The sequence below is a fragment of the Siniperca chuatsi genome, linkage group LG14 (genome assembly GCF_020085105.1).
Source record: "Siniperca chuatsi isolate FFG_IHB_CAS linkage group LG14, ASM2008510v1, whole genome shotgun sequence".
In the NCBI taxonomy this organism is placed as follows: domain Eukaryota; kingdom Metazoa; phylum Chordata; class Actinopteri; order Centrarchiformes; family Sinipercidae; genus Siniperca; species Siniperca chuatsi.
In genome coordinates this window covers 25,616,987-25,629,160 of record NC_058055.1, presented here as the reverse complement: position 1 = coordinate 25,629,160, position 12,174 = coordinate 25,616,987, and the positions used below count along the sequence as shown (strand labels likewise).

The 12,174-nt window shown below is 40.3% G+C and overlaps 1 protein-coding gene across 7 annotated transcripts in view; it reads left to right on the top strand.

Moving 5' to 3' along the window:
• The window catches only part of gria1b (glutamate receptor, ionotropic, AMPA 1b), an 84,371-nt gene that overhangs the window by 45,946 nt on the left and 26,251 nt on the right, over nucleotides 1–12,174 (top strand). For all 7 annotated transcript variants that reach the window (XR_006380672.1, XM_044222571.1, XM_044222572.1 and 4 more), the window contains exons 5-14: nucleotides 1,116–1,169; nucleotides 1,290–1,448; nucleotides 2,380–2,547; nucleotides 2,673–2,777; nucleotides 3,505–3,615; nucleotides 3,736–3,942; nucleotides 4,482–4,697; nucleotides 5,910–6,033; nucleotides 6,164–6,308; nucleotides 11,705–11,903. Coding sequence is in view for 6 of the 7 variants with exons in the window: in XM_044222571.1 (XP_044078506.1) it covers nucleotides 1,116–1,169; nucleotides 1,290–1,448; nucleotides 2,380–2,547; nucleotides 2,673–2,777; nucleotides 3,505–3,615; nucleotides 3,736–3,942; nucleotides 4,482–4,697; nucleotides 5,910–6,033; nucleotides 6,164–6,308; nucleotides 11,705–11,903 (1,488 nt within the window). In the remaining variant the exon portion in view is untranslated. The remainder of the gene's footprint in view (nucleotides 1–1,115; nucleotides 1,170–1,289; nucleotides 1,449–2,379; nucleotides 2,548–2,672; nucleotides 2,778–3,504; nucleotides 3,616–3,735; nucleotides 3,943–4,481; nucleotides 4,698–5,909; nucleotides 6,034–6,163; nucleotides 6,309–11,704; nucleotides 11,904–12,174) is intronic.

Genomic DNA, 12,174 nt, shown 5'->3' with positions numbered 1-12,174 from the left:
AGTGTCCGTTGCCAAATTGTAAGGGCGGGGCAAACCATCACCAATGAAAAAGGAACTCTGCTTAGTCCAATGAAGCCTCCCACAAGTGTCTACGACAAACGGTTCATGAGTTATGAAAGGGGATGAGGCAAAATGGTGTGTGTGTCTGTCTGTCTGTGTGTGTGTGTGTGTGTGTGTGTGTCTTTCTACAAAGTTTGCAAAACTGCTGAACTTTGTATTTGGAGCTAATTAGCAAATGTTTTCACACTATACTAAAATTGTAACAGTGGTAAACCTTCTATCTATTAAACATCAGCATTTTAGCATTGTCATTTTAAGCATGTTGACATGCTGATGTTAGCATTCAGCTCAAAACACAGACTGAATTTTAATGGATTTTATCACTTCTTGTTTTTCTTTTTCTTTCTTCCATTTGGAGTTTTTACTAGGTGTTAAACCCCAACAACAAGAAGGAAAAAATTAAGTGGTACAAGTGATAGGAGGCAAGAAGAAGTGGAGGAGGTGAAGAGGATAGTGGGATTGAGGATGAGTACTGTTCAAACAGCTTTCTCCTCCCTCCATCCTGTGAGTGAGTAGCGTTCAGCGCTGTAGACCAGCTGTGTTAGTGAACGTTCATTGACTGATGCTCATTAGGAGCTGGACCTGAGAGGGAGACGAGAGCAAACACCTGCTTCCTTCTCCTCCTCCTCCTCCTACTCCTCCTCTTTATCCTCCTTTCCTCACTACAACTGTTTCTATCTCCATCTCATTTTCTTCCTCCTCTGTATAACCTCTCTTCTACTTTCCTCCTCCATTTTCTCCTCCTTTTCTCTCTATCTTCCTTCCTCTTCTGTCTCCTCTCTCTGCCTTTTCCTGTCCTCTCTCAGTTGATGCTCATCAATCTGAGGAGACCCCCTCTCTTTCTTTCCATCTCTTCCTGATAGTGAAGATGGGCAATTAATTCCTCAAAGACAAATCAAGTCTTCCAATTAGCAGCTGTTTGAGAGGACACACACACTGACTCACTCACAAACTCACATGCAGATGGGTGTGATGAATGTGTAATGGATGCTTTTTATCAACATTAGAAACATCCGAAAAATGTAATTAGCATAGCTGACTTTTCTCTTGCTCAGATTGCTGCTCAGAGGAGAAACCTGAAGAACTACCAGTACATCCTCGCCAATATGGTGAGTCTGTCTATTTACTGGAAGGAACCAGACAAACATCAATACAGTATGTGCAGGATGAGTTCAGTCAATTGAAAGATGACACTTTGATGTGTGTGCGTGTATGTGTGTGTGTGTCAGGGCTTCATGGACCTGAACATGACAGAGTTTCAGAAGCTGGGGCCGAACGTGACAGGCTTCCAGCTGGTGAACCAGTCCGATCCAGCTGTGGAGAAGATTAACCAGGACTGGCTGGACTTCGACAGCAAAGACCTCAAGCTGGCCCGCAGGAGGCTTAGGGTACACAAACACACACACACAAACCTGTGCTGCTATATTTGTGAGGACATTGTATTGACTTACATTAATTCTGTGGAAGCTTACCCAACCTTAACCTTAAATCTAACTGAAATGAAATGTTATGATTTTTGTCTGCTACAGCATATACATGTGCTCTGTAAATCACATGTCCTGTGTTCTCCTCTGAGAAAAATCAGAAACCAAAAGGAAGAAATTTTATTTATTCAATTTAATGGCTGCAAAGGTCTCTGTTTTTCCTTTGGAAGAAATGTATGTTTTATATTTTTTGGTTTCATGATGGCACCCCCTATTTTTGTATTAATCCGTTGGAAAACCGCTAGTTCTCCATCAGCTTGTTTACATACAGTACAGTCAATCAAATTGTTTTAAATTTTTTGGTGTAACCACGCATGCTTTTGTAACCAGTCATGACTGTTGTTTTAGTTTATGGAGATATTTTGGATGAACGATCGCGGTCTGCGCTAACCTCTGTGACAAATACATTGTGTTTCCTGTAGTTGCTTCACAATAAAGCCTTCCTGTGTTTCGCCAGTTAAATTGTTTTAATGTGAAGCAGCAGCGGTAGTAGATGTTGTGTTAGAATTAGCAGTGACTTAATCCAGCTCTGACACGGCTGTAGGAGAGTGAAGAGTAAACAGTGAGGCTGATATCAATCAGATAAAATTACAAACAGTGGCATTGGATTACATGCTGCATCATTTCCTGCCAGTCTCTCACGTGGGAATGGCGGACTCCACCATAATAACAACTCATAGATAAAGGGATAATTACTAAATGTAAATACATTGAATGGCTACTGCTGAAAAAGACATAAATAGTATCAATCATTTATCATTTGTCAGCATCATCATTTCATGAAAATCCACAACACTGCTGAACCTCATTATCATCCTCGTCTCTGACTGATCAGTACACAGGAGCTCTGACCTACGATGGCGTCAGTGTCATGGCGATGGCTTTCCAGAACCTGCGGCGGCAGCGGATCGACATCTCACGCCGTGGGAACGCAGGGGAGTGTCTGGCAAACCCTCCCGCTCCATGGGGACAGGGCATCGACATACAGAGAGCCCTGCAACAGGTAAACAGATACACACAGATATACAGCATCCACACATTAATACACACAATAACACTAATTCACGCTGCCACAGAAGCATTCACAGTCAACATGGTGTGTATATGTGTCTGTTTGTGTGTTTGCAGGTGCGTCTGGAGGGGCTGACAGGTCGGGTTCAGTTTGATGAGCGAGGACATCGCACTAACTACACTCTGACTGTGATGGAGCTCACCCACACTGGACCCAGGAAGGTGCTGCTGCTGCTGCTTTTTTTGTTAATCGAGTTTGATTCGAACAGAAGTTTGGTGTGGAGTCGCACTCAGCAGAGAGTCCAGAGTCGGCAGGTTTTCACTACATCAGCTCATTTCAATAATTAGCTCCCTCTTCTCTGATTAGAGGTGTGATCATCAGTGAAATCAGCTGCTGCAGTGCTTGTTTGGTATTAAAAACCTGCAGACTCTCAGCTTTCTGTGAAACTCCATCAGACACCACAGCATTAAAGTATGAGTTATCATTGTAATAACGTATATAATTATGCTTGCTTTGTAGTTTGATACTTCACACTGTGGTACAGGCCTCAAATGCGTCATTTTAAAGCCTGGAATTTAGGCTTACTGTTTGCTGCAATTTTGTGGAGTTAAGGTGGGACAAACAAGCAGCAACCAGTTCAGCTCACTGTTCAACCAAAATAGTTTCAGGAGGTAAACTCAGGAACTAACAACTTACATTAAATCTCCTCATTAGGGATGCTGGGTTTAGCATTTTGAAAAACTGATGTATCATTGTTGGGGTTTTTTAATTGAGCAGAAACAAAACAAAAAAACTGACAGACAAGGAAAGCAGCTCTGACAGAAACTTGTTTGAAAGAAAAACAGCAAAGATGTAGACACAATAATGCAAACAACACACTTGTATTACAGTTGAAACAGTGAACACAAGCTGAAGACTTGTAGTGTAACGCTGCTGCTGTGTCTTCAGATTGGCTACTGGAATGAGAGAAGAGGCTACGTGAACACAGCCGTCTACAAGCCGGTGGTGGAGGAGTTCCACGGTCTGCAGAACAGAACATACATAGTCACCACCATACTGGTAAGACTGGGAAGACATTATGCTTACCACAACTTAACTTCACCTCCCTGTGGTTTTATTTTCCAGACAAATCTGGAAATCCGTAACGTCTAAATGTGAACACCATCTGTCTCTGTACAGGAAGCTCCCTACATGATGCTGAAGAAGAACCATGAGCAGTTTGAAGGAAATGACAAGTATGAAGGTTACTGTGCTGAACTGGCCGCAGAGATCGCCAAACATGTCGGCTTCGTCTACCGGCTTGAGCTGGTGGGTGACGGCAAGTACGGCGCCAGAGACATTGATACAAAGATGTGGAACGGCATGGTGGGAGAACTGGTGTACGGGGTGAGTGTGACCAGACCTCAACCATCAGAATACACAGATGGATAATCCATTACAGTTAAAATGTTGCCTTTGTGCTTTTGTCAGAGTTCTCTTACTTAGGTGTGGTAATGCCGTTGAAAGCTACAACTTTACTACCGCAAAACTGAGCCCCAATTAGACACTTATCCTTTTTACTGGCCGGTTATGGCTACATGTTTTGACAAATAAACACAGGTCTCAATTGGACGGCGGGTCTGGTTTTTATAGAAGTTCTTTGGATGTATTAAAGTTGCAAAACAAGATTTAGAGGCAAAGAAAAGATGTAAATGGAAACAATGTGGAGGAAAATAAGAAAAACAAACTGGTCTATCTGAGCTTTCACACCCAAACAACACAAATAAACACATACAGGTGTGTGTTGTTACAGCAGACGTTTTTACTGTCAGGGAAGTTTGTGTCTAAAAACAGGCTGTAAAAGAGCTAAAGTGAGATTTGTGTTGAATCTGAACAGCCTCTCTCTCTCTCTCTCTCTCTCTCTCTCTCTCTCTCTCTCTCTGCAGAAGGCCGACGTGGCGGTCGCCCCCCTGACCATCACTCTGGTGCGAGAGCAGGTGATCGACTTCACCAAACCCTTCATGTCTCTGGGAATCTCCATCATGATCAAGAAACCCACCAAGTCCAAACCGGGTGTCTTCTCCTTCCTCGACCCGCTGGCCTACGAGATCTGGATGTGCATCGTCTTCGCCTACATCGGAGTCAGCGTGGTGCTTTTCCTGGTGAGGGGGAGGGGGCTGGGGTGTCTGTGTGTGCTTTTTGTGTTATTATTTTCAATAAAACAAAGAATTAATTTGATAATTCTGTAAGTTGAGACTCATTATCTCGATTCTGCCCACATTATGATTGAATCTCAATATGCAAATCTTGGCACAGCCAATGTGTCATCATCCCAAAAATGAAAAAGCTCCGCTGCACGTCCTCATGAAAACTACTACTACTACAGTACTTTGAATTTATGCTGCTCACTGCTGGAGAACCCAGAAATGCAATACAACTCTGTTTTCTATGTTGAGATTTGTTATTAAAGAGAAAAGGCTAGATTATTGTCATTGAACTTATGTTTTTCATTTAATCATGACATACAGTATAACAATGTGCGATGTATTTTCACTTTGTTTTTTAGGAATTTAAAAACATATGATAAGCTTATAAAATACAACACATTGGTAAAGATTACACCAGTGGTTGCCAAACTTTTTGGCTTACAAAAAGGCAGTGTCTAGTTGGGGCTCCTGGTCATGTCATGAAAGATGCTAAACTTTCCAATATTTCACAAAAACAGAAAAGATTGGACAAATGTTTGAAAAATGAATACAATTCTCCCATAAATCATCTCACGACCCCTCAGATTTATCTGGTGACCCTTTGGAGGGGCCAGACTCGTAGGTTGGGAACCACTGGACTAAACCAGCTAACTGTATATAATGTAAAGGGTTCCCACAGGTCTTTGAAATCCTTCGAAGTTTGTGAATTTGAGGGGAAAGGCCTTAAAAGTTTTTGAAAATAGACATAAATAGAATTGGGTCATTGAAAGTGCTTGAATTTACATATTTTGTGCAATAGAAATTGAAGTTCTTTTGATTTTTTTTTTTTGCTTAAAGTACCATCATTGTAACAGCTGCTAGTTCTCATTATAACAATTCTCAGTGTTGTAACAGTAATTAACCTTCAATACAAGATGGTGTAGTCCCTCATTCCAATAATTAACCTTGATCCGTGTCTCAAGCTATACCATGTTGGATCCTTGAAATTGAGGGAATTGGGCCTGAAAAGTCCTTGAAAAGTCTTTTGAATTTGTTTAAGAAGGTGTGGGAACCATGAAAGTACCTAAAAGTAGCTCCACCTACTTTGCTACTTTTTAATACTTAACTTACTTAACTACATGAAGCTAATAATACTTCTCTCTCTCTCTCTCTCTCTCTGTGTCTCAGGTGAGTCGTTTCAGTCCTTATGAATGGCAGGGCGACGACTCTGATGATGAAGATGAAACTCTGCCCTCCTCTGCCTCTCGACGAGCTCTGCCAACTTCATCCTCTGAAGTCACTCACTCTCCAGGTATCTCACCATCATCATTCTCATCATCGAGGCTTGACATTTCCTTTTTATCCCGTTTATTTTCATTCTTGTAACATGTGAAACTGGATTTTCATCAGTCAGTTTTCTGTTTGATTTGACTGTTTCTCAGGGTACTCCCAGGCTCAGGTCCAGAACCAGAACCAGAACCAGAAAGAAAAAGAGACTCCAGAATACACCAATGACTTTGGGATCTTTAATTCTCTCTGGTTCTCACTCGGGGCCTTCATGCAGCAGGGCTGTGACATCTCCCCCAGGTAGGACACCTGGAAAAACTCAACACCTGTGTGTCAAACAGTGGTGGAGAGTAACTAAGTGCATTTACTCAAGTGCTCTACTCAAGTACAATTTTGAGATGCTTGTATTTTACTTGAGTATTTCCATTTTCTGCTACTCCACTACTATTCAGAGGGAAATATTGTACTTTTTTCTCCACTACATTTAGCTGACAGCTTTAGTTACAAGTTACTTTTCAGTTGACTGTTATTAATACTTGCAGATTCAGATGGATAATACTAAATATAATCAACAAATAAATTATGACATATAGTTATAGATTAAGCTACCCGGCAGTATATAAAGTTGAAATTAGCCCCACCTTTACCAGCTGCAACATTAAAGTGATGAACACATTAATGCATCACTAATTATAATCCAATAATATAATCTGAAATCAATGAAGTCCTATCTTTATCCATAATATACATCAGAATTTATTTGTTGATTTATATTTTGTATTATTCATCTGAATCTGCAAAGTAAGGTATCTAACAATGGTGGAGTAAAAAGGCAAATATTTTCTCTGCGATGTAGTGGAGTAGAAGTATAAAGTAGCAGAAAATGGAAATACTCAAGAAAAGTACAAGTACCTCAAAAATGTACTTAAGTGCAGTACTTGAATGAATGTTCTTACTCTCCACCACTGACACTAAACTTAACTCTATAACCGGACAAAATGTTCTCACTGTAACAGTCCTCAAATGGTCCTCACAAACATAGAAGTTCAAAGACAGACACATATATATAGATACATAACCATACCATCAGTGATATACAGCACTTATTGATGTAGACATATCATCTCACACACATGTCACACAAGCACACAACACACGTTATCATGAAACACACAATCCTGTGTGATGCGCTGCCGGGTTAGTTGTATGTTACTGCTGTGTTAAGGCCTGAGGCTGTTTCTATTCTGGATTCCACTGCACTGGGTGTGTGTGTGTGTGTGTGTGTGTGTGTGTGTGTGTGTTGGTTTGTCATTTTGTCAGTGTATATATGTGTGTTTATATATGACAGAGTGTCACTGCGTTTATCGCTTTTTCAATAATTGTTTACCTCATGACCTCATTAAAGTAATGTTGTAGTCAAACGTCTCCTTATACATTACACTATATGTTTAGCATACAGGTAGTGTGTGTGTGTGTGTGTACTTGTACTTGCTACATAGTGAGGACTGAAATGCGTTTTTTTTTTTTACCCTACAGAGTGAGGACATTTTTGAAAAGTGAGGACATTTCGGCCGGTCCTCACAACTTCAAAGGGCTGTTTGAAGGTTAAGACTTGGTTTTAAGGGTTAGGGCTAGGCATTTAGCTGTGATGGTTAAGGTTAGGGTAAGGGGCTAGGGAATGAATTATGTCAATGACGGTCCTCAGAAAGATAGAAGTACAAGGATTTGTGTGTTAAGGCATATTTGGCAGCCAGTCAATCTCAATCGTATCTTCAACTCTGCATTTTTGTCTTTCACAGACACACATTTGTATGTCTATACTTGTGAGAACCCTCATTGACATAATGCATTCCCTAACCCCAGTGGTGGAAAGTAACTAAGTATATTTACTCAAGTACTGTACTTAAGTATAATTTTGAGGTTCTTGTACTTTACTTGCCTATTTTAATTTACTGCAGCTTTCTACTTCTACTCCACTACATTTCAGAGGGAAATATTGCACTTTTTCCTCCACTACATTTATCTGACAGCTTACGTTAATAGGTACTTTACAAAGTAAAGCTGAAACGATTAGTCAGTTAATCAGTTAGACAGAAAATTTATTATAAGTCATTTTTCATTTAATGGTCATGGTTCCAGCTTGACAAATGTGAGAATTTTCTGCTTTTTCTTTTAATAATTTTAATGTATTTTTAATAATTTTGAGGTTTGGACAAAACAAGCATTGTGAAGGTGTCACTTTGGGCTTTGGGTCATTGTAACAGCATTTCTCACTACTTTTTACAGAATTTTTACAAACCAAACAATAAATAATCAGTTGCAGTCCTATACAGTACCTCCAACTCAACTAACTGCAGCAGTAAAATCCTGCTTTTACATTAATGCATGAGTAATGATAAGCTGGAGGGGCTTGCACTTCCTATGCCTTATAAATCATTACCTCAAACCTTACCTGAAACTTAACCCCCGATCCCCTAAATAATCCAAATACAACCCCGACCTACACTCTTTTTTACCACCTGGTTCTTATTGTGGTAGTTTTGTCCTTCATTTCTATTAATTAAATGCAGATATTTTACTTTTATCCAATCCATTTCTGACATCTGGACTTGCAGCGACTCCATGAGGCATTATCACAACATATATAATATCTGAAAAGAGGATGGCCACACACAAAGCTCCAATTATTTTATTGTCTTACATATGTCTCAACTGCACCTGGTCAAACTTTCAAGCAAACTTGCAGATTAGAAAAATAATTGACAAATTGTTTTAGCGCAACATAAATTCCAGGGGCCAGATGCATAAAAACTCTGTGTACACACAAAGACAGAAATATGCACAAGCGTTGTTTTCGTCAGACTGATAAAGCTGTGTGTACGCCGGTTCTCTTTAATAAATCTTAATTATTTTGAAACTTGCTGCACATGCGTGTGCCAAATTTACACTCCCACAGTTACACATAAATGGATGTAGACACCATTTTATCATAAAAAGAATTATTGAAATTAATGAAAATTTAGTTTATACATGGTCCTTTGATGTAGACTGTAAAACAAATCTGACCAGCTTATATGTCCTCATATTGGAGTTCTTACTGTTATTGAGAGTACATTTTGTCGCACACAGATACACACCCTAACAGGGCTTGTGTCATGTGTCTTGTGTGTGTGTCAGTGCTACACATTTCACAGGGTCACCTTTAGACGAGCTGGTTAGGACTGGAGGGCTGAACAGTATCAGAATGTGTGTTTGTGTGTGTGTGTGTGTGTGTTTGATGTGATTTGTGTGTATGTGTCGATGTATTTGATGCCTGTGTGAGATACTGTATGGATGCTTGTGTTTGTATGTGCTGCCTCCCTGCAGGCAGAGCCATCTCTCCTTTTATTCACAGCAGTTCAGCCTCAGTTGTCACACCTACTGTAGGAAATAAAAATAAGAATAACACGTGCATTATTTGCCTAGTGATTCAGCAGTGAGCAGATGTTGCAACTGAAGCCTCTCTGGTGATGTGATGCGTCTTCTAGTGGCCATATTGGAGGTCAGCTTTTGGGGAAAAGTGGCTGTGAACAGCTAATTATTATTCTAAAAGACACAACATGTTTTTCTCAAATAACTGAAAAAAACATGTTTAATTTTATCTGCAAATGTACTTGAATGCTTTTGGTTTGTTTAGATTAGTGCTGAAATACAGAAATCTACAAAAATCCATTATAAAACAATCAACTAATCGATCGATCGTCAGAACATTAATCAACAAAAAAATTGTTATAACGGATTCATTGTTACTTATCAGTCAAAAACAAAAAAAGCATTCTGTGGTTCGGGTGGACTTGCTTGTCTCTGTTTTATATCATTGTAAACTGAACATCTGTACCAGTCAAGGAGAAATTTTGACCCAATGATGACGCTAGACAAAAGGTCATGGTGTCACCAAAGTCATTTGGAATCATTCTCTGGGGACCATGAATATCCATACCATAATTTAAGGTAATCTCACCAGTAATTGTCAGGATTTCATGCCTGAGACGAAGTGTTGGATCCACACAGAAGCAGGAAGACCAACCAACGTCAGCTTCCTTAAGCCCTGTAAGGCCAGTGGGGTGTTTCATCAAGGTTCAGTTAAACATTTGACTGTGCAATGCAGAGTAATTCCTTAAAATGATTCGCCATAACACTACAAACTAAAAGAGCTCTAATGAAGCTACATTCAAGCATGGCAGTATAATGGAACCATTCTAAAAGATAATTCTCCACAGCACCAGGACGCATTTTTTAAGTCAGGTTTATTTGTAGAGCACAATCTCATACAGAAGCAATTCAAAGTGCTTCACAGAGTGATAAAACAGTAGAAATCAAGTTATAATGTAGATAAAGAGGGACAACACTCACACACCTAATTAAAAGCTAAACTAAACAAAAATGTCTTGAGTTTATTTTTAAAACAGGATAGTGTAGCAGTAAACATCAAATCAGCTGGCAGTCCATAAGCACTGAATGCTGGCTGACCTGTGACCTGAGCGATCAGCCAGGTTGATAAAAGTGAAATATGCCAGATACAGTGGTGTGAAAAAGTGTTTGTCACACTTAAATGTTTCAAATCATCAAACAAATTTAAATATTAGTCAAAGATAACACAAGTAAACACAAAATGCAGTTTGTTATTATTAAGGGAAAACAAAATCCAAACCTACATGGCCCTGTGTGAAAAAGTGATTGCCCCCTAAACCTAATAACTGGTTGGGCCACCCTTAGCAGCAACAACTGCAATCAAGCGTTTGCGATAACTTGCAATGAGTCTTTTACAGAACTGTGGAGGGATTTTGGCCCACTCATCTTTGCAGAATTGTTGTAATTCAGCTACATTGGAGGGTTTTTGAGCATGAACTGCCTTTTTAAGGTCATGCCACAGCATCTCAATAGGACTCAGGTCAGGACTTTGACTAGGCCACTCCAAAGTCTTCATTTTGTTCTTCTTCAGCCATTCAGAGACCCCACAACAACATCCAAAGAACTTCAGGCCTCACTTGCCTCAGTTAAGGTCAGTGTTCATGACTCCACCATAAGAAAGAGACTGGGCAAAAATGGCCTGCATGGCAGAGGTCCAAGACGAAAACCACTGCTGAGCAAAAAGAACATTAAGGCTCGTCTCATTTTTGTCAGAAAACATCTTGATGATCCCCAAGACTTTTGGGAAAATACTCTGTGGACTGACGAGTCAAAAGTTGAACTTTTTTGGAAGGTGTGTGTCCCATTACATCTGGTGTAAAAGTAACACTGCATTTCAGAAAAAGAACATCATACCAACAGTAAAATATGGTGGTGGTAGTGTGATGGTCTGGGGCTGTTTTTTTGCCCAGTCTCTTTCCATGAACATTATAAATATGCCTAAAAGCCTCAAGGTCAGAGAGGTAGGCTTGTGGCTTGTGGCCAGAAGGTTGCTGGTTCAGTTACTGGTAATTCTGAGTGGGGTAAAAGCGGTGCTCAGCCCTCCCTCATTACCACCTCTGAGGTACCCTAGAGCAAGGCCCTTAAACCCCAGCTGCTCCAGTGGAGAGGTTGTACTGGGCAGCTTCATAACTGTGTGAGTGTGAACAGTGTTTTTCAGTGAGACTGCGATCCTGTAAATAACGGTTAAAACAATCGAGCTTGCGCTTTATCTGTCTTCTCCTTCCCTCCCTCCTCCTTCTCTCCAGGTCTCTCTCAGGTCGAATCGTAGGGGGCGTTTGGTGGTTTTTCACCCTCATCATCATCTCCTCCTATACAGCCAACCTGGCAGCTTTCCTGACTGTGGAGAGGATGGTATCCCCCATAGAGAGTGCAGAGGACCTGGCCAAGCAGACAGAGATCGCCTACGGTACCCTGGACGGAGGCTCCACCAAAGAGTTCTTCAGGGTGAGGACACATTGTTCTTCTCACTTTTCAATATATCGGTGTTATTCCAATCTATAATTCTCTACACTATGTTTATCATGTTAACGGTCTGGCAGAACCCACTGTTATTCTGCAAAAGGCGAAAAATGTGCTGTATTCTTTGAATATTTAATTAAAAATTTCTTCAGACCTATACTTTTGCTGAACAGTACTGGGGGAGAGTTGCTGAGGAACATTTTGTGTATGGCTTATTAACCTCTTGTAATCAGCAAATATGTGAGAACACCTAATT